This window comes from Centropristis striata, chromosome 18, assembly GCF_030273125.1.
Source record: "Centropristis striata isolate RG_2023a ecotype Rhode Island chromosome 18, C.striata_1.0, whole genome shotgun sequence".
NCBI lineage: Eukaryota > Metazoa > Chordata > Actinopteri > Perciformes > Serranidae > Centropristis > Centropristis striata.
The window spans coordinates 35,572,655-35,599,681 of NC_081534.1; the positions used below are offsets into that span (position 1 = coordinate 35,572,655).

The 27,027-nt window shown below is 44.1% G+C and overlaps 1 protein-coding gene across 1 annotated transcript; it reads left to right on the plus strand.

The window, feature by feature from the left end:
- Window positions 1–231: 231 nt before the first annotated feature.
- LOC131990913 (kinesin-like protein KIF26A) lies at window positions 232–25,778 on the plus strand. Its single transcript, XM_059356139.1, has 13 exons — window positions 232–1,464; window positions 3,353–3,551; window positions 4,339–4,539; window positions 5,272–5,365; window positions 5,474–5,745; window positions 6,985–7,168; window positions 11,896–12,052; window positions 14,391–14,553; window positions 15,390–18,399; window positions 21,400–21,581; window positions 21,991–22,011; window positions 22,465–22,615; window positions 23,578–25,778. Exons 1-13 carry the CDS (start codon window positions 1,448–1,450, stop codon window positions 23,766–23,768), a joined length of 4,842 nt encoding a protein of 1,613 aa, XP_059212122.1. The 5' UTR covers window positions 232–1,447; the 3' UTR covers window positions 23,769–25,778.
- The last annotated feature ends 1,249 nt before the right edge of the window (window positions 25,779–27,027 follow it).

The following is a 27,027-nucleotide window of genomic DNA, read 5'->3' on the forward strand; positions in this document are numbered from 1 at the left end:
AGAGACCAAATTAAAGTGAAGACGGAAGGAAAAACAGGGAGGCGGGAGAGGAGGAGAAGTCAGAAGAGCAGAGAGATAAAGGAAGGAAAAGGATGATGTAGCAGAGAGAGAGAAAGAAAAGAGAGAGAAGAAAGACGATGGACAGAGGAGCTAAATATGAGGCTCGCAGGTAGAGGTGGTGTGGACGGATGATGGACGGATGATGGATGGATGGATGGATGGATGGATGGATGGATGGATGGATGGATGGATGGATGGATGGATGGATGGATGGATGACAGTAATCTCTGCAGGACTTTCACTCTTTCCTCCAATTGTTGTGGATGTTCTTTCAACATGAACTTCAGTGAAAACTTGCAGCAGCTCAGATCGACTCTGAGACTCGAGGACACAGAGAGACAGACTGAAACCTGTTGGATTATGTGGAGTTGAAGACTCTCCTCACAGATGTTGAAAGGTTTTTTTTTAGCACGTTAAAGTTTGATTAACGAGCCGAGACGAGTCTTTAGAGAGTTCAGTTTCCTGACGTCTTCTGATGCAGTCGGACAGTCTGCTGAGATGTTCAGGAGTTTGATAAAGATCCGGTTCATCTTCAGGACGCAGCTGCACAAACAAAGCGTTCGGTCTTTATCACTTTACAGAAGATACATGACGAGGCTTCACTGAGGACCGTGTCCTCGCTGGATGGACGGACACTTTGAAGACACACCTGGTGCATGAACCAATCAGTAAAAACTCTGACATGAAACATGGAGCTGCTGATGGATGGGAGGTCAGCTTACTGATATTTGAAGAAGAGCAAACTGATATCATTGGACGTCAGCAGAAACACTTTAAAGACACACGTGGTAGGAGCAGATTTTAATGAACAGCTCAGTAAAAACTCTGATATTTGCTGAGGACTTTGGTGGGACAGTTCCTGACAACAGGACAAAGCTGGATGGACAAATCATTTACTGATACGTTAAAGTTTGACGAACTTCCTGAGGACATGAAACATGGATGGAAGGTGAGTTTACTGATATCTGAAGACTTCACTGATACAGCTGATCAGCAGCAGAGAACCAGGAGTTCAGTGAGAGCGTCTCTAATCTGAGGACGTCCTCACTGGACGGACGGACACTTTAGAGACATGCTTTGTCTGCAGAGGTAGAAGATCTGATGGACGGATCCATTAAAAGCTCTATTTTTCCTCAGGACTTTGGTGGGAAAGTTGAAGTCAAATGATCTGAATCTGGAACTTCTGGCCAGATTCTCTTTAACGTCTGTTTGGACTCTGCAGACTTCCTGTCTGCTGGATTAACTCTCTGCTTCTCGCTCCTCGTGCTGATTTCCTTTGGTATTTGCGGTTCGGTCCGTGTGAAGCGCGGCGCGGCGATACGATGGCGAGCCAGGACCAGAACACGTTCAGCCCTGGTTCCTCTTCCAGGAGGACTGTGAGCAGATAATGGACTGGAAGGACCTGTGAGTATCACAGCCTGTCGGACCGCCACAATTTTATATGATAATAAATACACGTGGTGATAATAACAACAACCGATCCTTCAGAAGTTACTGAAGTTAAAGCAACAACATGTAACTAAAGTAACTAAAGTAAGAGTACTCAGATTGTTTTACATATTCTATATATATTGTTAGATTGTTTAACCTTGTTTTAACTAGTTAATATCGACTCTTATTAAGAATACACATTAAAACATCAAGGAAACACGTACCTTCCTTCTTCTTCATGCCTGTGTTGTGAGTGTTGCCGCTGCAGAGGAACCTCCTGATCATCTTTTCAACCTGAACGTCCATGACTTTTACAATGACATGAGAAAAAGTCAAATTTTGGCTTTTTTTCACATTTCTATGAAAGCTGAACACCAAATATTGTCTTACGGGTCATTTCTGACCACAAACCCATAAAAACCAATAAAAATCACAAAAAAAACCATACAAAAAACACAAAAAAACAAAAGAACAACAAAAAAACATAAAACCCACAAAAAACATAAAAATCACAAAACCCACGAAAAACATAAAAAACATGAAATCCATAAAAAAAGAACAAAAAACACAAAAACTATAAAAAATCTCGAAAAAACACCAAAAACATTACACATAATCCTCACATAACCCAAGAAAAATATAAAAATCACAAAAAAACATGAAAACCTTCAAAAAAGAACAAAAAAACATAAAAACTATAAAAATCTCAGGAAAAAAACACAAAAAAAAACATTTAAAAAGGATTTTAAAAAACACACAAAACACATTAAAAAACACATAAAACATAAAAACAATGCACGCTTGCTCAAAAATATGTTTATACCTGTGCATAACCTTTAGTAATAAAACAATAAAAATGAAAATAAAGTGTACTTTAGTAAAACAGGAAACCATCAACAGGTGTGCTGTAATAAGAACGATGGATTCTCTGATTAAATCCAGTTTTTCTGCTCTGTAAAGAGTAAAAACCTCCAGATTCACACAGTTTGTGATGAGTGATGGTTGTTTCTTCGTGTACAATAGATTTGAGTTTTAAAGTTCAATCAGCTGTTTTATTTCAGGGGTTCGCTGAAGGACAGAGAGTCCAGACAACACAGGGTTAATATCTCCTACTAGTGTTTCATGTCCGACACAGAACATATAAATATTGAGTGGAATAAAAGACTTAATCTTACTGATTATTGTCATTCAATCTGTCTCAGTATGAGTTATATATAATAAATATCACCTTTCTGATCCACTTTCTACTTCATGTGCTTTGATTTATTAAAATGTTTCTTCACGTTTTTTATGTTGAATCTTGATATGAAAGAAACTAAAGCTGCAGCTAAAAGTATCAAGTACTCGAGTAAATGTGCATTTTTATTATTATTATTATTTTTCTGTTGAGATTTGAACTTTACAGTTTAGATTTATGGTCAATTTTCATTCATGCAAAATAAAAAAAATCATACTTTCTTTATGTTTTTCAGTATTTTGTCATATTGTCAAGAATATCGTTGTTGCAAAAAATGTGATGCTGATGTTTTGTGGCAGTTTGAACTTCCTGTTCAACAGGAAGTGATGCTCTCTGAGCTCTGACATCACAGGAAACTGCTCGTTAATGAATTAATATAAAACACTCACACATACTCGTGTCCTCCATGGAGGCTCTGTCCTCTGATTGGACGAGTCTTCTCTAATGATGTCAGATCTCAGTTTGAGCCTCCTCTCTCTCTCGTATTCATTAAGAAAATGTCTTGAGAAAACGCTCCTGAATGGTTACTGAGGTAACAAATCAAGTGAGAAGTAGCCTGATTTTCTCATAGCCTTCTACGCAGTGAGAATCCCTTTACCTCTGTGGCTCTGTGTTTGTCTTCAGGGCGGCTCAGAAGCTCAGTCTGTCCCGCAGGAAGAAGTCCCCGCCGGGCCCCGGGGCGTCCCCGCCCGCCGACGAGGCCCCGGGGCCCCTGACGTACACCGGGGGCTTCAGCGGGGCCCTGCAGCTCTCGCCGCCCGCCGTCCCGCCATGCCTCCTCCGGGCCGGGTCAAAGGTCAAGGACACGCCGGGGATGGGGAAGGTAAGACCAGTACGACCAGTCCTCTCCCCTCTGCTCTGTGTAAACAGCCTCTCCTGTCCTCTCCTCTCTGCTCTGTGTAAACAGCCTCTCCTGTCCTCTCCCCTCTGCTCTGTGTAAACAGCCTCTCCTGTCCTCTCCCCTCTGCTCTGTGTAAACAGCCTCTCCTGTCCTCTCCTCTCTGCTCTGTGTAAACAGCCTCTCCTGTCCTCTCCCCTCTGCTCTGTGTAAACAGCCTCTCCTGTCCTCTCCTCTCTGCTCTGTGTAAACAGCCTCTCCTGTCCTCTCCTCTCAGCTCTGTGTAAACAGCCTCTCCTGTCCTCTCCTCTCAGCTCTGTGTAAACAGCCTCTCCTGTCCTCTCCCCTCTGCTCTGTGTAAACAGCCTCTCCTGTCCTCTCCTCTCTGCTCTGTGTAAACAGCCTCTCCTGTCCTCTCCTCTCAGCTCTGTGTAAACAGCCTCTCCTGTCCTCTCCCCTCTGCTCTGTGTAAACAGCCTCTCCTGTCCTCTCCTCTCTGCTCTGTGTAAACAGCCTCTCCTGTCCTCTCCTCTCAGCTCTGTGTAAACAGCCTCTCCTGTCCTCTCCTCTCTGCTCTGTGTAAACAGCCTCTCCTGTCCTCTCCCCTCTGCTCTGTGTAAACAGCCTCTCCTGTCCTCTCCTCTCTGCTCTGTGTAAACAGCCTCTCCTGTCCTCTCCCCTCTGCTCTGTGTAAACAGCCTCTCCTGTCCTCTCCTCTCTGCTCTGTGTAAACAGCCTCTCCTGTCCTCTCCCCTCTGCTCTGTGTAAACAGGTCCGAGTGATGGTCCGGATCTGTTCGGTCCACAGCAGCGAGTCCTCTGAATCCATGTCTCTGCTCAAAGTGGACGGCAGGAAGAAGCTGCTGACGCTCTGCGAGGCGGCGTCCGGCGGACAGACGGCGGCCGCTCAGAGACGACCGGCGGCTCCCAAGACCTTCACCTTCGACGCCATCTTCTCCCAGGACGCCTCACAGGTGAGACTCCACCTGACACACCTGAGACACCTGAGACACCTGTCATCAGGTCAATGACCTTTAGCTCCACCCCGAGGATCAAACAGAGATTCACTGACAGTCTGAGCTGTGTGTGTGTGTGTGTGTGTGTATGTGTGTGTTCTTGTACTTCCTACATAGTGAGGACCAGAACACGTTTTTAACCAACAAAGTGAGGACATTTCGGCCGGTCCTCACTTCTTTAAAGGCTTTTTTGAGATTTCAGACTTTGTTTTAAGGGTTAAAGGTTACATGATAATGATAATTAACTGAAACTGTATTGTGTGGTTACAAAACTAACTAAAATTATAGTGAAAATGTCCTTCGGTTTCATCTTTGTCAACTTTTTTTCATACATAATGAAGATGGATAAGGCAACGGAAATAAACCTAATTAACTAATAATAAAAACTAATAAAAAAATCAACTAGAACTAAAGCATTTCAAAAAAATAAATACTAAACTAAAACTAGCAAACTCACTCTAAAAACTAATTAAAACTAACTGAATTTGAAAACAAAAAAAATCACAACAAAATTAAAACTAAAACTAATGAAAAATCCCAAACTATTATAACCTTGCAAGGGTATTCACTGTTACAATGAGGGTCCTCACAAAGATAGAAGTACAAGAATGTGTGTGTGTGAACAGACCTTTCTGTGTGGTACCTCCCTGACCTGATTGGTCGACTCTAACTGGTTCTGGTCCCTGATAGGCTGAGGTGTGTTCGGGGGCGGTGGCTGAGGTCATCCAGTCGGTGGTGAACGGTGCAGACGGCTGCATCTTCTGCTTCGGACACGCCAACCTGGGTACTACACACACACACACACACACACACACACACACACACACACACACACACACACACACACAGCTTTCTGGGTCACATGATCAACGTGTTGACTCCGACCCCCCAGGTAAGACGTACACCATGATTGGCCGGGACTGCTCCACCCAGAGCCTGGGCGTGGCCCCGACCGCCATCTCGTGGCTCTTCAAGGTGATCGAGGAGCGGCGGGAGAAGTCCGGAGCTCGTTACTCCGTCAGAGCGTCCGCCGTGGAGATCTCCGGCCGAGAGGAGACGCTCACAGACCTCCTGGCTGAACTCGCCTCCTCCTCAGCGGGGGGCCACCAGGAGGCCCCGGGCCCCGCCGTGTCACTGCGAGAAGACCCCCTCTGTGGATCCCAGGTAGAGAAAAGATCCAGCCCCTTCCCCTCAATCTGTGTAAATAACTGGACTTCACACCTTCAGGTGACAGACAGAATCCATCCGTTCTATTTCTCTCTCAACATTTTACTTATTTTCCTGCATCTGAAGCTCACTGGCCCTCATTTATCAAAGGAGGGTAAAGTGGCTGGAGGTGAGGATCAGAACTTCTCTGGCCTCAGCTCAGTACATAGGTTTGATCTCCTCTGGCCTCAGCTCGGTACGCAGGTCTGAGTCTGAGAACTGATCTTAGACTATTGTATCGATGTCTGGAGCTGATAAAACTCAGCTGTGTTTTGTTTTTAATGGTGACAAACTAAAACATGTTTAGGCTTCATCATTTATCATTAAACATCATTAAAATAAATACACCCTGCGACCATGAAATTCTTTAACCAGCTAGCAGAGGATGTTAAATGTTGTTGACAGGATTCTGACTGAATGTAAAGAAGTGAAGAATATCTCTATATCATAATAATAACAACAATATTTGGATATTATATATGCTTTCAGACTTTATATGTCACGATGTATAAATGAAATAGTTTAATGCTCCACTGCTACTCTACTGACAGCACCGCTGATTTCCTTCCTTTCCACTTTTTATGCTGCCAAACTAAACCAGTTTGTTGTGTTGCAGCATTTCACTTTCTGCTTCTGAGAAATTCTCTTCTTTTTGAATTAAAACTTACTTTAAAACATTGTTTACCTCCTTCAACCAAAAAGCTGTGAAAACTTTAAGTCCGTGCTCCAAATGTAAAATATTCAGTGAACTTGTTTGAGTTTATAACAATAAGTACTTTTATTTCATAAACCTCCGTCGCTGCGTATTTCTGTTAAATGTCTATTTCCTCCTGTTGTTATTTGTAACGGTGCACTTTGATAATAAAGCGACTTTAGGGGGAAAAATCCTCTTTTTGGCCGTATTGCGCCCTTTGGTGTCGTAAACTCTGGAGGCGAGCCTTCTGGGTCGGGTATATATTATATATATATATTGTATATATAAAAGGTGTGGCATTTAAATGACACTTGTTTCAAGCCGCCACATTTATCAACAGCCGATCATTCTCACGCTGTGATTGGAGAGATACGAATGTTTGATAAATCACACGTGAACCCTGTCGTCAGACCAAATATACGTTCAGATCTGCGCTCGTTTCTACGCTCGTTTGATAAACGAGGCCAAATCGTCTCAGTTTGACGTTCAGTTTGCCTCCTCAGCTGCAGAACCAGACGGAGCTGCGGGCGACCAGCGCCGAGCGGGCGGCGTTCTTCCTGGACGCCGCCCTGACGGCGAGGAGGAGCAGCCGGGCGCCGAGCGACCAGGAGGTCCGGAGGAACTCGCACTTCCTGTTCACGCTGCACGTCTTCCAGGAGCGGCAGGACAAGAGCAACAAGGCGGCAGGTCAGCCCCAAGAAACAGATCATCAACACACATTTACACTCAAATAACAACATTTATCTAAACATACAGATAATATACAGTAAATATCGGGATTTAAATATATCATTATAGATACTGCCTATAGAAACTATTCATCCTCTTGGATGTTTCACCCTTTTGTTGCTTTTACACATGAAATCATGGTCAATATAATTTGCACTTTTTAAAAAGAATTTGCAAAAAAAAACCTCTTTAATATCAAAGTGAAAACAGATTTTTACAAAATAGTATCAATTAATTAAAAAAATATATAAGGTAAAATAAATTATTGCACATTTATTACACAGAGCTAAGAGGAGAGGACAGGAGAGGCTGTTTACACAGAGCAGAGAGGAGAGGACAGGAGAGGCTGTTTACACAGAGCAGAGAGGAGAGGACAGGAGAGGCTGTTTACACAGAGCAGAGAGGAGAGGACAGGAGAGGCTGTTTACACAGAGCTGAGAGGAGAGGACAGGAGAGGCTGTTTACACAGAGCAGAGAGGAGAGGACAGGAGAGGCTGTTTACACAGAGCTGAGAGGAGAGGACAGGAGAGGCTGTTTACACAGAGCAGAGAGGAGAGGACAGGAGAGGCTGTTTACACAGAGCTGAGAGGAGAGGACAGGAGAGGCTGTTTACACAGAGCAGAGAGGAGAGGACAGGAGAGGAGAGGCTGTTTACACAGAGCTGAGAGGAGAGGACAGGAGAGGCTGTTTACACAGAGCAGAGAGGAGAGGACAGGAGAGGCTGTTTACACAGAGCAGAGAGGAGAGGACAGGAGAGTCTGTTTACACAGAGCAGAGAGGAGAGGACAGGAGAGGAGAGGCTGTTTACACAGAGCTGAGAGGAGAGGACAGGAGAGGCTGTTTACACAGAGCAGAGGGGAGAGGACAGGAGAGGCTGTTTACACAGAGCTGAGAGGAGAGGACAGGAGAGGCTGTTTACACAGAGCTGAGAGGAGAGGACAGGAGAGGCTGTTTACACAGAGCAGAGAGGAGAGGACAGGAGAGGCTGTTTACACAGAGCTGAGAGGAGAGGACAGGAGAGGCTGTTTACACAGAGCAGAGAGGAGAGGACAGGAGAGGAGAGGCTGTTTACACAGAGCTGAGAGGAGAGGACAGGAGAGGCTGTTTACACAGAGCAGAGAGGAGAGGACAGGAGAGGCTGTTTACACAGAGCAGAGAGGAGAGGACAGGAGAGGCTGTTTACACAGAGCAGAGAGGAGAGGACAGGAGAGGCTGTTTACACAGAGCAGAGGGGAGAGGACAGGAGAGGCTGTTTACACAGAGCAGAGAGGAGAGGACAGGAGAGGCTGTTTACACAGAGCTGAGAGGAGAGGACAGGAGAGGCTGTTTACACAGAGCAGAGAGGAGAGGACAGGAGAGGCTGTTTACACAGAGCAGAGGGGAGAGGACAGGAGAGGCTGTTTACACAGAGCAGAGAGGAGAGGACAGGAGAGTCTGTTTACACAGAGCAGAGAGGAGAGGACAGGAGAGGAGAGGCTGTTTACACAGAGCTGAGAGGAGAGGACAGGACAGGAGAGGCTGTTTACACAGAGCTGAGAGGAGAGGACAGGAGAGGCTGTTTACACAGAGCAGAGAGGAGAGGACAGGAGAGTCTGTTTACACAGAGCAGAGAGGAGAGGACAGGAGAGGCTGTTTACACAGAGCAGAGAGGAGAGGACAGGAGAGGCTGGAAACATGACGATACTAAGAATATGGAGGAAACTTGTTTAGGTCATTTTGTAGTTTTGTGTCTTTTTTGTGACTTTTTTTGTATTTTTGTCTTTTGTCTTTTTGGTTAATTTTGTTTCTTTTTTGGTAATTTGTGTCTTTTTTGTGTCTTTTGTCTTTTTTGGTAATTTTTTGCCTTTTTTGGTAATTTGTTTCTTTTTGTGTTTTTTGTCTTTTTTTGGTAATTTGTGTCTTTTTTGTGTCTTTTTTTGGTAAAGTATTCTTCCCCTTAAAGTAGAGCAGCTAGTTGATGCCAGCAGTGTCTACCTTATATATTTTTAATTCATTGATACTATTTTGTAAAAATCTGTTTTTACTTTGATATTAAAGAGGGTTTTTTTGCAAATTATTTTTAAAAAATCCAAATTATATTGACCATGATTTCATGCGTAAAAGCAACAAAAGGGTGAATAGTTTGTATCTGCGTTTTATCTGTAGAATATCTAAAGTTTTATTACTTTAATATGTTTTTTATGATTTTATTTTTTAAGAGTTCAGGACTCTTTGCAGCTGTTAAATAATCTGAATATTAATGGAAATTATGGAGCTTCACATCAGTTCACAGCAGGGAAAAGGTTGACAGAATCCTCACAGAGCGGGGACGGATCATTGTCCCAAGTCCCATCAAAACAGACGAGTCCCAGTCTCAAGTAAATTCTCAAGTCAAAACCAACAAGTCCAAAGTCAAGGGGAAAAGATCCTGAAAATCAAGTCAAGTTTCAAGTCAAAACTAAGTCCCTGATTGAATTATGAGTAAACTATCAGGACAGAAGAAGTTAGGACCAACAAGTCCCAAGTCAAGTCCTGAAAGAGACGAACAAACAAGCTGCTCTAGTCCTTCAGGTTCATGACTTGAGTCTCTATGTCAAGAGACAAGACAGTCTCAAGTCTCAAATCAAAACCAATCAGTCCCAAGTCAAGTTTTGAGTTAACAATCAGGTCAGAAACCCCCCAAAGTCTCGGCAGGGATGGCTCAAGTTTAGACAGACAAGTCCCAAGTCATGTCCTAGTTCATGGATGAAAAACAACCTGTTCTAGTCCTCTGTCATCAGGTTAATCTGGCTTGAGGCAAGGCAAGTTGGTTATTTTATCTTATCTTCAATCAACCAATCAGGTTCATGATTCGAGTCTCCGAGTCATGTGACAAGAAAAACATTGAATCAAAAACATCAAGGTTCAAGTCGAAACTAACAAGTCCAAAGTCTATTTACAATCAGGTCTGACAAGTCCATAATCAAGAAAAAAAAGTCCCAAAGTCTCGGCAGGGAAGAACCAAATCAGGACCCACAAGTCCCAAGTCCAAGTCCTAAGATGAGGCGGACACAAACAAGCTGCTCTAGTCCTCTGTGGTCAGTCCGTTATCTCGTCTCATTAACTCAGAGAAACGCCGACATCAGCGAGATTTACAAACTGCTGAGAGCGGCGAGTCGGTAACCAGGACACGAGGCGCCTCATTAGACATGCTAATGTATTCGAGCAGCGGGCTGCGGCCACGTCTCCACGGCGACGGGGAGGCGTGGGCGGAGGAGGCGGAGGCTCTGAATCAAGATAATTAGCAGCAGGAGGAAGTGACACGTCACAACAAACAGAGAAAACCTGAGAATCAGGAGAGAAACAAGACCAAACTGGAGGCTTCATGCTTTATTACATATGTGGGCTGTTTATAGACGTGACATGCCCACTTTATGCTGATAACCCACGAGTCTTTACTGACATGCCCACTTTATGTTGATAACCCACGAGTCTTTACTGACATGCCCACTTTATGCTGATAACCCACGAGTCTTTACTGACATGCCCACTTTATGTTGATAACCCACGAGTCTCCTCTTTACTGACATGCCCACTTTATGCTGATAACCCACGAGTCTTTACTGACATGCCCACTTTATGCTGATAACCCACGAGTCTTTACTGACATGCCCACTTTATGCTGATAACCCACGAGTCTTTACTGACATGCCCACTTTATGCTGATAACCCACGAGTCTTTACTGACATGCCCACTTTATGTTGATAACCCACGAGTCTTTACTGACATGCCCACGTTATGCTGATTCACGAGTCTCCAGAAGTTTCTGACACCAGATCTCAGCATGGATTCCTCTCTATGATGTAATTGTGATGAATGGACCTGTGGTGGTTTCAGCAGGTGATCAGACTGTGTTGTCCTCCTTGTGTCCCCCATGTCCCTCCTGTCCCTCGTGTCCCCCATGTCCCTCCTGTCCCTCGTGTCCCTCCTGTCCCTCGTGTCCCTCCTGTCCCCCCTGTCCCTTGTGTCCCTCCTGTCCCTCATGTCCCTCGTGTCCCCCATGTCCCTCATGTCCCTCATGTCCCTCGTGTCACTTGTGTCCCTCCTGTCCCCCGTGTCCCTTGTGTCCCTCCTGTCCCCATGTCCCTCCTGTCCCTTGTGTCCCTCATGTCCCCCATGTCCCTCCTGTCCCTTGTGTCCCTCCTGTCCCTCCTGTCCCCCGTGTCCCTTGTGTCCCCCGTGTCCCTCCTGTCCCCCATGTCCCTTGTGTCCCTCCTGTCCCCCATGTCCCTTGTGTCCCTCCTGTCCCTTGTGTCCCCCGTATCCCTCGTGTCCCTCCTGTCCCCCATGTCCCTTGTGTCCCTCCTGTCCCCCGTGTCCCTTGTGTCCCTCCTGTCCCTCGTGTCCCTTGTGTCCCTCCTGTCCCCCGTGTCCCTTGTGTCCCCCGTGTCCCCCTGTCCCTCCTGTCCCCCATGTCCCTTGTGTCCCTCGTGTCCCCCATGTCCCTTGTGTCCCTCATGTCCCTCCTGTCCCTTGTGTCCCCCGTATCCCTCGTGTCCCTCCTGTCCCCCATGTCCCTCATGTCCCTCCTGTCCCCCATGTCCCTTGTGTCCCTCCTGTCCCCCATGTCCCTTGTGTCCCTCCTGTCCCCCATGTCCCTTGTGTCCCTCCTGTCCCTTGTGTCCCTCCTGTCCCTCGTGTCCCTTGTGTCCCTCCTGTCCCTCAGTGTCCGGGCGGAGTCGTCTCCACCTGCTGGACCTGGGCAGCTGTGAGACGGACATCAGCAGGACCAGAGAGGGGGGTGGAGGTCAGTGCTTGTCTCTGTCGGCGCTGGGGAACGTCGTCCTGGCGCTCGCCAACGGGGCCAAGCACGTTCCCTACAGGTACGAGCCGCCGGGGTCAGAGGTCACGCAGCAGATGGACTCTGAGGACAGACAGAGTGAATTCACTGCATGTTTAATGAGCAGCAGCGTTTAGAGCCTGTTGGCCCTTTATACACCACATAATATTGACCATGTCCATGTTTGGTGTTTGGTATTTTCTCAGCACAACTTCAGCATGATGTGACAATTACGTTTTTCATTTTAACCCACTTTATTAACATATTGAGCTCAAATATACACAAAAATCATGAAATCTGAAATGAAATTATACTATTTATGATAATAAAAACCACAAATATGAAATATTTAACCCTCTAGAGTCCATGAAAGCACCATTACATCACTTCTTCATGACGTGAAGACATAAAAATTAAGCAACATTGAGTCTCTCCATCAGCTTCCAAATAAAGTTCTGGCTTGAAATCCATGACACATTTTTTTTTTTGATGATATTCGGCCAAGTAAAACCGGAGATAATGTCAAATATATTTAGTATAAAAATATATAACTAGATATTATCCTCATTTTACCTGTTATATGTAATATTTGCAACCTGTGTTCATATTTTCAACATTTAAAATTCTGTGTATTGAAACATGATTTTCAAGATCAGATTTGATGTTTTCCTTTGTTTCTTTTGGGTTCAACATTTTTGTCAAGTAAGTCAAAGTTAAACATTAATTATCAGGACATAAAGGAGAGGTAAAGCTGAAAACACTGATACCAACATGGCATGGTGAAGATTTCAGAGGGTTAAACATAGGTTGCAAATATGAACATATATAAAGGTAAAATCCAAATATAATAAAACTAAACACAAAAAATTACTATAAAAACATGATTATTTATAGGAACAGTGTTAGATGATTAGAGCCCTTTTTTCATTTTTTATGAAATGCCACGCCAGCCTCGTCCCATCCTACTTTTACACCTGAATAAATATTTTTGTACTATCAAATTAAAACGATCATATCTTTGGTTTTACATGAACTTGGAATGTTAAACAAAAAACTGGAGAAAGTTTCAAGTCTGTAATTTGGAGGGAAGTCGCTCCACATCACCTCGTTTTTTTGTTAAGCGCCTCGAAAAAGGCAACGTTATCATAGAGCCCAGAGGATTAATGCTCTGTTAGACGGAAGGATAAATCTTGTTTGATGAGCGTTTATTTCTATTGGTTTTTAAAGTGTTTAAGTCTCTGAAGACCAACAAGCTCTTTCAGGCTGATGTAAACATTTAAACAGCTTCAGGGATTAACAGGGCGGCCTCTGAACAACCTACATTTCTTTAAAAAGATCTCCAAAAACAGACGTTATCATCAGAGTTTGAACATTCCGACGGTCCTTGAACGCATCATCAGTTATAAAAAGTGACCGTTACTTGTGTTAAAATGTTGATATTAGTGTCAGAATCTCTTTATTCTTCATTTGTCGTTGGATGTTTCACCCTTTTGTTGCTTTTACACATGAAATCATGGTCAATATAATTTGGACTTTTTTTAAAAGAATTTGCAAAAAAACCCCTCTTTAATATCAAAGTGAAAACAGATTTTTACAAAAAAGTATCAATTAATTAAAAAAATATATAAGGTAAAATAAATGACTGCACATTTATTACACAGAGCAGAGAGGAGAGGACAGGAGAGGCTGGAAAGATGAGAATAGTGAGAATATGTGGAGGAAACTTGTTTTGGTCATTTTGTAATCTTTGGTAATGTTGTATCTTTTTTGTGTCTTTTGTCTTTTTTGGTAATGTTGTGTCTTTTTGTGACTTTTTTTGTACTTTTTCATCTTTTATGTCTTTTTTTGGTCATTTGTGTCTTTTTCTGGCCATTTTGAAATTTTGAAAATAAATTCTGTTTTATTCCAATGTTTAAATAATTATTACTTATTATTAGAGAAATTCAACTTGCATTTTTTTTTCGTTTTTCCTGGTTTCTGTCATTCTAACTGTGTTATTCTGCACTGAGACTTGTTTGAGTTGTTTTGATCGTGCTGATTCCACAGAGCTGCAGGACTTTTATAGATTTTATATATTGTAGTGTAAAATGTAGGAAGAGAAAGAAACTGAGCTCTGAAACTGCTGGTTGGGTTGGTGAGTTGCTTGGGTTGCAGGATGCAGATTCAGTCTGTAGTTGTGTTCCGGGTCTCCAGGATCTCGTGGACGTCTGTCTTCCCTTCTGGCTGCAGGTCACATGGTGGCGGTGTGAAGTTCAAAGTGAGCTTCATTAATGTGAAGCGAGAGATGGTTCCTAATGAAAGGTTTCTGGCATGCTGTGGGGGTTTTCTCTGGCCCGTCTCTGCTCTCCTTCTAACGAGGAGTTTCTTGATGTTTTATTCAGGGACAGTAAGCTCACCATGCTGCTCAGCGAATCCCTCGGCAACATCAACTGTCGAACCACCATGATCGCCCACATCTCCGACTCCCCCGCCAGCTACATGGAGACGCTGACCACGGTGCAGCTGGCGTCCCGCATCCACCGCATGAGGAAGAAGAAGTCCAAGGTGCTTCAGTGGTTTCTGATATTAGAATGGAATATCATGAGTGTTTTTAATGGGACTCCCTGAGGTGTCGGTGAAAACGTTCCAGTCTGTGATGTGAATCTGTGTCAGAGAGTCACAACTCAGCGAGTGTTTGATATGACAGATAATCAATAAAGCAGCTTCCCCTCCCATTACACTTCTATGGAGTAAAAGCCTGTACATCTTATTGGCAGTGGTGGAAAGTAACTAAGTACATTTACTCAAGTACTTGCACTTTTATTGAGAATTTCCATTTTATGTAACTTTATACTTCTACTTCACTACATTTTGAGGCAAATGTTGGACTTTTAGCTGACAACTTTAGTTACTTTACTGGTCGAGATTTAACATTAAAAACATCTTACATTTAAAATGATTAGACATTTGTTTTTAAATGATAGCTCATAACAGTATATTAGGTGGTTATAATGAGCCCTGTCTTTACAAAACTAAAACACTGCTTACATAATTGAATCAATACAAATAATCTTATAATATATTTAGAATATGTAAAACAATCTGAGTGGGTTCATTCTGCATTACGAGTACTTTTACTTTTGATACTTTAAGTACATTTTGATGCTGATACTTTTGTACTTTTACTTCAGTAAGTTTTGAATGCAGGACTTTTACCACATTTCACAGTGTGGTATTACTACTTTTACTGCAGTAAAGGATCTGAATACTTCTTCCACTGCTTATTGACGTTCGCCTCTATCCAGCCCACAGTCTTCTCACCTCCACGTATCGACAGGATGGATTTCCCTTCAGGCTGAGGTCTCTTCTGCATGTTAATCCTGTTCTCTCTGTCTGTGCAGTACGCCTCCAGCTCGTCCGGAGGGGAGAGTTCCTGCGAGGAAGGCCCGTCCCATCGACCTCCTCACCTCCGACCCTTCCACCCGAAAATAGTGGCCCTGGACCCCGACACGCCGCTGCTGCTCTCCAGCGACCCCGACTACTCCTCCAGCAGCGAGCACTCCTGCGACACCGTCATCTACGTGGGGCCCGGAGGGGCGGCCGTCTCCGACCGAGAACTGAGCGACAATGAGGGGCCGCCTTCGTTCGTTCCCATCATCCCGTCTCTGAACAAAAGGCGAGTCAAAGACGCCCCCAGGTCCGATGGCGACCACTTTAAATGCAACACGTTTGCAGAGCTGCAGGAGAGACTGGACTGCATCGATGGCAGCGAGGGTCCGGACACGTTGGGCACAGAAGCTAAAGCAGCACAAGCAGCGGCACTCAAAACTGCAGCTGCTAAACCAACAGAGGCAACGTCTCCACCCAGATCTGATCAGATTTCTTCCCATGGGGTCTTAGAAAGCACACAAACCACATGCACACATAAACCCAGTCAGGAACAGCCCACATCCCCTTCAGCCGGCGGCCTCATGAACACTTCCAAACGGACGAGTGCAGACGGGGAGAAACTTTCAGTGACTCCCTCTCAGCTGTTTGTTTCCCAGGACTCAGAGCCCGTGGTGCGAGAGAAGGTCTACCTCAGAGGAGGTGTACCCAAACCGTCCTTACCAAGGACAACCAGGGCAGCCGCTCAGCCGGGGGAGGTTGTAGGTCGGACTCCCCCAGTGGGTATGAGTCAACCCCTGGGCTCCCCTAGCATGGAGAGGGCCCATTATCTTCGGGCAGCTCTGTTGGGAAGATGCCTCGATGGGGATTTTCTGAGGACGACGGTGACGCTGCAGCAGCCTGTGGAGCTGAATGGGGAGGATGAGCTCGTGTTCACGGTCGTGGAGGAGCTTCCTCTCAGCCTCGTCCCAGACAACGGCCGCCCCTCCAACCTCCTCAACTTCACCAGCGACTGCTCTCTGCAGCCCTCGGCCGCCGGCTCCAGACCCGTGAGCATCATCAGCAGCATCAACGACGAGTATGACGCTTACACGAGTCAACGAGGAGCTGTGGGACCTGGTCCCGAGGAGGGTCTGTTTCTCCAGCATGCCAACAGCGAAGTCAGTGCTGAAGATACTCGTTCAACAAGCAGATTGTACCTGAGGGACACAATCATGACATCAGACAATGCGTCCGTGCTAACGTCGCCAAGTATGTTTCATAAACAGCCATTTCTGCAGCACGGCATCGAGAGCTGCCTGAACGACAGCGGCGTTTGTTTCTCAGAGCTGGACAGTGACCCTGCTACTCCAAACAAAACTTCTTTCTCCAAGTGCCCTCCCTCCCCCGACCCTACCAGAGCCTCTCTGAAGGTGAGAGCCAGGACTCTGAACACGTCCCAGACTCTCCACCAAGACACCTATTCCAGTCTTCCCAGGAAAAACAAGCCTACCTCATCTGCAGCTGTGGGCTGCAGCAGACAGGAAGGCAGACATGATGACTTTTTGCTTCAGGGAAGCAGTCATTTTGATCCCAGAGAGGCAGAGTTTCTCTCTGCTACGAAGCCACCAAGAAGTAGCATGAGTAATGTTTCCTCTAAGAGGCCTGGGGGGAACAGTAACAGCGTTCCTCGCCCACCGAAGGCACACTCGTCTTCAGCTCAGAGGCTCGTGGACGGTTGTGAAAAGTCCAGCAGCAGGAGAGGAGACACTCTCATCAAGCTGCCACGACTCACCCGAGGTGCAACAACTCTAGGAACCATTTCTGCACCCCAGACTTCTGACTCGAGGTGGACTCACGAGGGCACGTCAGCGACAGGTAGCCTGAGGTTTTCATCCCTCGGGAAAAAGACAAACGGGCACAAAAGCAGTGCAATCCCCAAGTCTGGATCTGGAAACATTTCCCCTCCGGCAGCAGCTGTCAGACAGTCGAGCCAAGAACAGAAGACGAGGACTGCGATTTCTCCAAGTGCCTTAAAATCAAGCGGCGACTTTGGAAAGTCCTCGTTCCCTAAAACATCAGCCTCAGAAGAGGAATTCAGCTTCAGGCTCCGTGCAGATTCATTCAGCCACAGGACGTCTAGTTTGAAAACTGAACACGGCCCTGCAAGGACGTCTTCCAGCCTGAAGACACGAGGGGCCAAAGCAGAGTCTTCCAGGTACTATGGGAGTCTGATGTCTCTGGAGAGGTGCGACAGTCAAACTTTAGCAAACAGTGGTGCTACATTGGGAGGTAACAGCAGATCCAACAAGTCAGTGCCAAGACTCGGGGCTCCAGCCTCCACCGCTACCTCGGCATCACAAGTTTCTCCTGGTGTCTTTGCAACTATGAGCAAGCTGGGGCCGAAAGGCAGCGGCAGCTCCCGAGCAGCAGTTTCTGTAGGAATCAAGGTTCGGACTTTGTCGACCAGCAGTTCTAAGAGCCTGAGCTCCTCCCCTCCTCCAAAACCTCCTGAAAATGTAGCTGGACGCAACACCGGCCTCCCTCCAACTGGGAAGTCCCCGGTACGGTCGGGGGCAGCAGCCAAGACGGGAAGAGGCACGACCATGGGGACAAAGCAGGCCATCAGCAGGGCGGCGAACAGCCGGGTGAGCGAGCTCGCCTCCGGCAGCCAAAGGAAGCCGCTCAGCAGGGCCGCCGCAGCGACAGGAAGCACCGACGGCGGGAGCGGCGGCGTCAGCGGGTCGCCAGTCAACACGCCGCTGCCGTCGCCTTACAGCAAGATCACGGCGCCTCGGAGGCCGCAGCGCTACAGCAGCGGGCACGGCAGCGACAACAGCAGCATCCTGAGCGGGGAGCTGCCGCCCGCCATGGGACGCACCGCCCTGTTCTACCACAGCGGCGGCAGCAGCGGCTACGAGAGTATGATGCGTGACAGCGAGACCACCGGCAGCACCTCGTCAGCACACGACTCCATGAGCGAGAGCGGCGTGTCGTCGTCCAACAGGAGCAGAGTTTCCAAATCGCCCAAGAAGAGAGGAAACGGTGAGTGCAAACACAGAGTCATTTGATTTTTTACATTTCTGTCAGAAACTCTTCAGTGAATGTGTGCTGCTGAGGTCTGACAAGAAGTATATGGCTTCTTCACAGCCTAAACACAATTTCCATCATTTATTTCCGGTTTAAACTGTGTTTTAGAGCCTAATCAGGAAGTTTTCTGTTCTAAACCTAGCTCAGTGGTTTTGTACCTAAATCCACAGACACTGCAGCTTTTCTACAGCAGTGATAATGACATGTGTGCTGTTTTTAAAACGCGACCTGCCAAACGCTCATATGAGTCTATGGGTGTTATAGAACACCACAGGGACGAGTCCTAACATCCAGAAGTATGTTAGCATGTTAGCATGTTAGCTCCCTGGTGTCAGTGAGGCCTCTGGTTGCTGAAATCAGGTCTGTGGTTAACACGAGCTGAAGAGATGTTCGTTCTGTTGCACGACATAAAACACGTTCACTGGTGAAGTTTGGAGTTTCTATGTGTCCTTAAAAAGGCGGCAGCATCCTGCAGAGTCCTGTAGCGTCCTGTAGCGTCCTGTAGAGTCCTGTAGAGTCCTGTAGAGTCCTGCAGAGTCCTGCAGAGTCCTGTAGCGTCCTGTAGCGTTCTGTAGCGTCCTGTAGCATCCTGCAGAGTCCTGTAGCGTTCTGTAGAGTCCTGTAGAGTCCTGTAGCGTTCTGTAGAGTCCTGTAGAGTCCTGTAGCGTTCTGTAGCGTTCTGTAGAGTCCTGTAGAGTCCCGTAGCGTTCTGTAGAGTCCTGTAGAGTCCTGTAGCGTTCTGTAGCGTTCTGTAGAGTCCCGTAGCGTTCTGTAGAGTCCTGTAGCGTCCTGTAGCGTCCTGTAGAGTCCTGCAGCATCCTGCAGAGTCCTGTACCGTTCTGTAGCGTCCTGTAGCATCCTGCAGAGTCCTGTAGCGTTCTGTAGCGTCCTGTAGCGTCCTGTAGCGTTCTGTAGAGTCCTGCAGCGTCCTGTAGCGTCCTGTAGCGTTCTGTAGCGTCCTGTAGCATCCTGCAGAGTCCTGTAGCGTTCTGTAGAGTCCTGCAGCGTTCTGTAGCGTCCTGTAGCGTCCTGTAGCATCCTGCAGAGTCCTGTAGCGTTCTGTAGAGTCCTGCAGAGTCCTGTAGCGTTCTGTAGAGTCCTGTAGAGTCCTGTAGCGTTCTGTAGAGTCCTGTAGAGTCCTGCAGCGTCCTGCAGAGTCCAGCAGAGGGTTAAGCTAAAGAGATCCTGCAGAAGAATGGAAAACTGAAGCTATGTTACTCTTTTTACTTGATCCCTTCTGGTTTTAAATGAGGCTTTAAATGGTGACATCCAGTCAGTCTGGATTGAGGACGTGAAGCTGCAGGCAGGTGAAGATGTTTCTGAGTGTGATGGAAGCAGAATATCTCCATGAAGGCTGCAGGTATTACTGCTCCTCTCTCTCATATTTCACCGCATTAATTCATCTCTGGGCGCCGTGTTATCGTCACATCTACATCCTCACGCGTTATCTGTGCTGATGTCGTGTCTTCGACTGTGATTCATGCGGCTGGTTGGCGGCGTGCAGGTCAGCAGCCTGATGCATATGGAATCACTCTGTGATCTGCCTGCCGTCAGTCTGAGGCTCGTTTCTGCCTCATGAATATTTCATGAAGCCGTGTACACATCCAACTCCAATTATCACACACACACACACACACACACACACACACACACACACACTGTCACTGCTGTCTTGTCCTCACTGAGACTGAATCTGTTTTAAATCACCACTAATGGCTTTTTGTTTGTTTTGCTGCTTTTCATTTCGCTCCTCTGCGTTACGATGATGGTAATATTAATCTGGACAGCAGAGTGTTTGGTCTCGTGGCGTTTGAGGCAGAATGGAGGCATCAGCAGCTTTAACGCTGATTAAAAACAACGAGCCTTGTGTTCAAACAACTCCACTTCACACTTTGTTCACGTGACGCAGCTCTCCCGCCAACCTGAGGTGGACTTTCGTTTCTTTACTTCCTCCTTCGTTTCACTTCCGTCTTCGAGCCTTTCATAATTATAACGGCCACTAGAGGGCGCCACTAACTCCAAACTGTCTCAAATCATCTTTAATATTCTAACCCGCTCTGCTACAGAGAACTTTAAATCACGTTACAGACTAAACTCCATCCTGCTGCCTCTGAACCTCAGAGTCTGTAACACAGCGCCCATAGACTCCTATGAGAGTCTCTAACACAGCTGCCTGCTGGAACAATAAGCTGCAGTTTTGTTGAATTTTACTTTTGTTTTCACATTGGACCCTAACACCGTTCTCCTGGGAAACATTTTACCACTTTTATGGTAATTTTATGTTCTTTTTGGTCATTTTGTGTCCTTTTTTATATTTTTATTTTTGGTAATTTTGTCTTTTTTTTGAAAAAAATTCCATAATTTCCCATAATTTCTAAAATCTTTTTTTTTTTTTTTTGTGACTGTTTTTTTGTAATTTTGTGTCTTTTTTTGGTGATTTTGTGTCTTTGGTCATTTTTCCATCTTTTTTCATAATTTTTTTCACGTTTTGGGGGGTCATTTTGTGTCTTTTTTGATACCTTTATCTTTTTTTGTAATTTGTTGTCTTATTTTGGTAATTTTGTGTCTTTTATGATAATTTTATCTTTAATTTTGGTCGTTTTGTGTGTAATTGTGTGTCTTTTTTTGTGGTTTTTTTTATGTTTTTTACTTTGTTTTGATAATTTTATCTCTTTTTGTTATTTTGTGTCTTTTTTGGTAATTTCATCTTTTTGTAATTTTTTGTCTTATTTTGGTAATTTTGTGTCTTTTTTGGATAATTTTACCTTTTTTTGTTATTTTGTGTCTTTATTTTGGTTATTTTGTGTCTTTATTTGTCATTTTGTGTTGTTTTTTGATAATCGTAGGTCTCCTGGTGTGTTTGTCCCTAACTGACTCTTTGTGCTGTAACTCCAGGCGGAGGCGTGCAGGCCTGGTGGTGTCGTGTTGTTTACATTTGTTTGTGACCTCCGTCAGGGTTCCTGCGGCGGCGGCTGATCCCCGCTCCGCTGCCCGACGCCTCCACTCTGGCCAGGAGGGTCGGAGGCCAGTGGGTGGACCTCCCCCCGCTGGGAGGAGCCCTCAACGACTCCTTCGAGATTAAGGTCTACGAGATCGACGACCTGGAGCACCTGCAGAGGAGGAGGGAGGAGTCAGAGGTGAGGAGGGGAGGAGGAGGTGAGGAGGAGGTGAGGAGGAGGTGAGGAGGGGAGGAGGAGGTGAGGAGGGGGGAGGAGTCGGAGGTGAGGAGGGAGGAGGAGGTGAGGAGGGGAGGAGGAGGTGAGGAGGAGGTGAGGAGGGGAGGAGGAGGTGAGGAGGGGGGAGGAGGGGGGAGGAGTCAGAGGTGAGGAGGGAGGAGGAGGTGAGGAGGAGGTGAGGAGGGGAGGAGGAGGTGAGGAGGGGGGAGGAGGGGGGAGGAGTCAGAGGTGAGGAGGGAGGAGGAGGTGAGGAGGGGAGGAGGGGGGGAGGGAGGAGGTGAGGAGGGAAGGAGAATAATTCTGTTTTATTTTCAGTTAAAGAATCCTGATGTTCTCTTCATAACGAGTCTTTTCTGTTTTCTGGCTGCAGCCGTTCCACAATGTTGAGAAGGTGAGACAAACAAACAAACAAACAAACAAACAAACAATAAAAAAACACAGACAGACGGACATATATATGGACTAATAGGAGCTAACGGGAGCTAACATGAGTTCACGGAAGCTAACGGGAGCTAACGGAAGCTAACGGGAGCTAACATGAGCTCACGGAAGCTAACGGGAGCTAACGGAAGCTAACGGGAGCTAACGGGAGCTAACATGAGCTCACGGAAGCTAACGGGAGCTAACGGAAGCTAACGGGAGCTAACGGGAGCTACCAGGAGCTAACTCTGTGTTAGCGTTAGCAGTTTGTGACATCATGAGGAGAGAACTCCTGAACTAAAAGTGTCAGTTGGAAACAATCAGAGGAATAAACTGAGGAGCAGACTTGTTTAATGTTAAATGAGCCGATAAGATGCTGCTGCTTGTTGACCAGCTGACCTTTGACCTCCGTGTGGCCCCTCAGGGTCTGCTCTACTTCAACGCCCGGCTCCGGATGCTGGAGAGGAGGCAGCAGAGGGTCCGAGAGCTGAGGAGCCACCAGGAGCAGCTGCAGGAGGAGCTGGAGGAGGCCAGGAGCCGGCTGATGCTGCCGCCGGGACGCTGGAGCCCCGAGGGTGGGTCCACTCACTGTGTGTCTGTTGGGCTTTTGGGTCATTTTGTGTCTTTTTTGTGTCTTTTTTGTGTCTTTGATGTCATTTGATGTCTTTTTGGTCTTTTTTTGTCATTTTGTCTTTTTTGTCATTTTGTGTCTTTTTTGTTATTTTGTCTTTTTTGTCATTTTGTGTCTTTTTTGTCATTTTGTGTCTTTTTTGTGGGTTTTTTGTCATTTTGTGTCTTTTTTTGTCATTTTGTGTCTTGTTTGTGGGATTTTTTGTCATTTTGTGTCATTTTGTGTCTTTTTTTTGTCATTTTGTGTCTTTTTTGTCATTTTGTGTCTTTTTTTGTCATTTTGTGTCTTGTTTGTGGGATTTTTTGTCATTTTGTGTCATTTTGTGTCTTTTTTTGTCATTTTGTGTCTTTTTTGTCATTTTGTGTCTTTTTTTGTCATTTTGTGTCTTTTTTGTCATTTTGTCTTTTTTGTCATTTTGTGTCTTTTTTTGTCATTTTGTGTCTTTTTTGTTATTTTGTCTTTTTTGTCATTTTGTGTCTTTTTTTGTCATTTTGTGTCTTTTTTGTGGGTTTTTTGTTATTTTGTGTCTTTTTTGTCATTTTGTTTCTTTTTTTGGTACTTTTGTGTCTTTTTTGTCATTTTGTGCCTTTTTTGGTCGTTTTGTGTCTTTTTTGGGTCATTTTGTGTCTTTTTAGTCATTTTGTCTTTTTTGTCATTTTGTGTCTTTTTAGGTCATTTTGTATCTTATTTTGTGTATTTTTTGTCTTTTTGGGTAATTTTGTCTTCTTTGTGTCCTTTTTTGTCATTTTGTGTCTTTTGTCATTTTGTGTTTTCTGGATTTCTGCTCATAAAATGTTTTTGTGTGTTTGTGTGATATATTGTTGATATTTTAAGTCAGAGAGCAGAGTTGTGAGCTGGATCCACTCTCATTATGTTTCATTAATCTGTCTAAATATTCCTCTCCAGTGGACGTGGACCCGGACCTGGACCCGGAGTCCCAGGAGTACCTGGAGGCTCTGGCTCAGGTCACGGCCGAGCTCCAGTACTGCATCAACCTCTGCAAGTCCCGCGTCATGATGGAGACGTGCTTCGACATCGCCGCCACGCCGAGCGGCGGCGGCGGCGGCGGCGGGGGTCAGCAGGAGGTCGAGGTGTGAGAGGAGAGACGGGATCAAATATTCACAGATACATTTATAGAGAAGTTTCCCTCCGAACAGCATTTAACGACGTGACCAACACGTTTACTACAATAACTTTTTCATTCTTCAAACTCTTCACTTCCTCCTTCGTTTCACTTCCACCATGCCGCCTTTCATATTTACAACGACCACTAGAGGGCGCCAACAACTCCAAACTGTCTCAGATAAATCCTCCATAACGTATCAACCGGCAGATAAATCCACTCCACACTTTGAACCAGGTTACAGACTAGACCCATCCTGCTGCATCGGACCCTCGGAGTCTCTATCACAGCTCCCATAGACTCCTATGAGAGTCTCTACCACAGCTCCCATAGACGCCTATGAGAGTCTCTACCACAGCGCCACATGGACACCAACTAACATTCTCAATTCATGTCTTATTATTAGTCATTAAGTGTCTTTTTTGATATTTTTTTACATCTTTTTTGTGGTCATTTTGGGTTTTTTTTGGTAATTGTGTGTATTTTTTGGTAATTTTTACATCTTTTGGTAATTTTGTGTCTTTTCTTGGTTATTGTGTGTCCTTTTTGATCATTTTTGTGTCTTTCTTTAATTTATTTTTTACATCTTTTTTTATTCTTTTGTGTTCTTTGATAATTCTGCATCATTTTTGGTAATTGTGTGTCTTTTTTGGTCATTTTTACATCTTTTTTTATCCTTTTGTGTCTTTTTTTTTTATAATTCTCCGTCTTTTTTGGTCATCTTGAGTCTTTTCCTCCGTCTCCGGGTGAAAGTCCTGGTTTGTTGGACCCTCCCTCCCTAACTGACTCTTTGTGCTTTATGCTGTGAGTCACTGCGGCCACTAGAGGGCGCCACTAACAGACGGAGACGTGGAGGTGATCAGAGGCAGCAGGGTGGATTCTGTCTGTCACAGTTACTGTAGCAGACGAGCTGAAACAACATTTTATTAAATCAGATTCAGCTGTTTTTCTTATTATGTTTAAATGTTTTTAGTTTCTCGACCGCTCGTCAAGAGAAGACAAAAACAAATCATCACTTCCAGTCGTTAGCTGTTAGCATGTTAGCATCTGTCAGATCAGCCTTTCTGACTTCCTCCATTTTTCACAGTAAAAGTTTTGCTTCAACACAGAGCTGATTAAAATCTCCACGTTAAGATGAAACGGCAGGACGAGCCCCCAGGAAACGCCTTCAGAGCCTTTTCATTGGAATGAATGGGCGGGGCCTCGCAGTGGTTTCCAGCTGTTACGACTCACAGCGGGACCAGAAACACTGACATCGTTTTTATCAGCAGAGGAATCGTTCGTACGTCTGTTCGTACGTTCGTTCGTTCATTTGTTTGTTGTTACGTTCTATCATTCGTACGTTCTTACATTCGTTCATACATACGCTCGTTGGTACGTTCGTTCGTTTGTTGTTACATTTGTTCGTTCGTTCGTACTTTCTTACATTTGTTCGTTCGTACATACGTTCGTTTGTATGTTCGTTTGTTTGTTGTTACGTTCGTACATACATTTGTTCGTTCATTCATACATACTTTCGTTCGTACATTCGTTCTTACATTAATTTGTTTGTTTGTTCGTACATAAGTTTGCACATCCGTTCGTTCGCACATTCGTTCGTTCGCACATTCGTCCGTCTTTCCGTTCGTTCGTTCGTTCGTCTGAAACACGAGGAAACAGACTGTGAGTTTTGTTTGTTGGAGACGAGCTGCTGTTGGTCCACAGAAACGATGGAAGTGCCTTTATTATATATTTATTATCTCATCCAATAATCGTTTATTAAGTTTTTATATTCATCATGTGTGTTTCTTTATGGTGCTGATCTTCTGGTTATATTCAGTATGCAAACAGATGATGTGATGGTTTATATGATACATAAACAAATAAATAAATTAATGAATAGGGTGAAAACAGAAGGAGAGAGGAGCAATAACTCAGTTATTATTATTATTATTATTATTATTATTATTATGAGCTCACTTGTTTTACTGGTTGGAGGATCGAAGCAACCAAAAATAATAATAAATCAATAAATCACTTGATAAATCAATCAATATGCCACAAAAACATTCGGCATGTATTTATTGACACAGTGTCAAAATAATAAATACATTTCAGAATAAATTTAAATTTAAAGGGAAAATGAAATGCAAAAGTAGATAAATTGGGAAAATAAATCAAAAAATGAAATATTAATGTTAATGTTACATTTTAGAATCACTCATGGTTAATGTTTTATTATTTTCCACTTAATAAAGTTTAACATTTTTGATTTAAATATTTTGGAAAATTGAATGGCATATTAATTTACTGAGTGATTTATGTTTTTATTTATTTATTTAATGTTGTTTATTGTGAGTGTCAATATTTAATTTAATTTTGCATTTTATGGTTTAATAATTTATTGGTTTATTTATTTATTTACATATTTTAAGTTTGGCAGCTTCCATCCTCCGTATAAAATATTAATTATTATTATTATTAGTTTGTTTACATTAAAACATTCTCAGGCTCTTTTTATTCTTTTTATTCTGTAATAAATGTAATAATCTGTTTTTATGCTTTTGGTAATGTACAGTTTTATAATTATTAGTAAACAAGAGAAACGAGCGGGAACGAGCCGGACGAGACGAGTCTACGAGTCTACGAGTCTTTGAGTCTTTGAGTCTACGAGTCTTTGAGTCTTTGAGTCTTTGAGTCTACGAGTCTTTGAATCTTTGAGTCTTCATGTCAATAAACTAAAGTCGTTTTGTTTATTACAGATTTGTTGCACTTTGTTTTGTCAGAATGTCTCATTAATAATAAACAGACCAAAATAAAATCCACATAAAATACATTTCCACATTATTAATAAATAAAATGTGAATACATTGATATTGATTACGCTGATATGAATAAGTAAATAAATAAATAATTAATTAATCATCAACTCAAACAAACAGAAATCAGAAACAGCTGCATTTATCTGATGAATTATTTTATATAAATATGAACAAAATATTCACATCATTTCATCATTTATACAAAAACACTTTGACTGAATGTTAATAAGTAATAATACATTTATTATTAAACACATTTATTAAGTCTTTTGTCATCATTTCCTGTTTGATGTAATAAGAAATATTACAGAAATAATTTCAAAGACGGATTAAAAAACAAACATGTGATAATTATTGTTACAAATTAATACGAATAAAGAAACAATAAAGACAAAAAGGAAAATAAATAATAATAATAATATAATTAGGTTA

Excerpts from the sequence above, each read along its gene's own strand:
- LOC131990913 (XM_059356139.1), top strand. Across the intron at positions 21,582-21,990 it reads GGAGGAGGGAGGAGTCAGAG|CCGTTCCACAATGTTGAGAA; the intron begins GTGAGGAGGGGA and ends TTCTGGCTGCAG. Across the intron at positions 22,616-23,577 it reads GGGACGCTGGAGCCCCGAGG|TGGACGTGGACCCGGACCTG; the intron begins GTGGGTCCACTC and ends ATTCCTCTCCAG.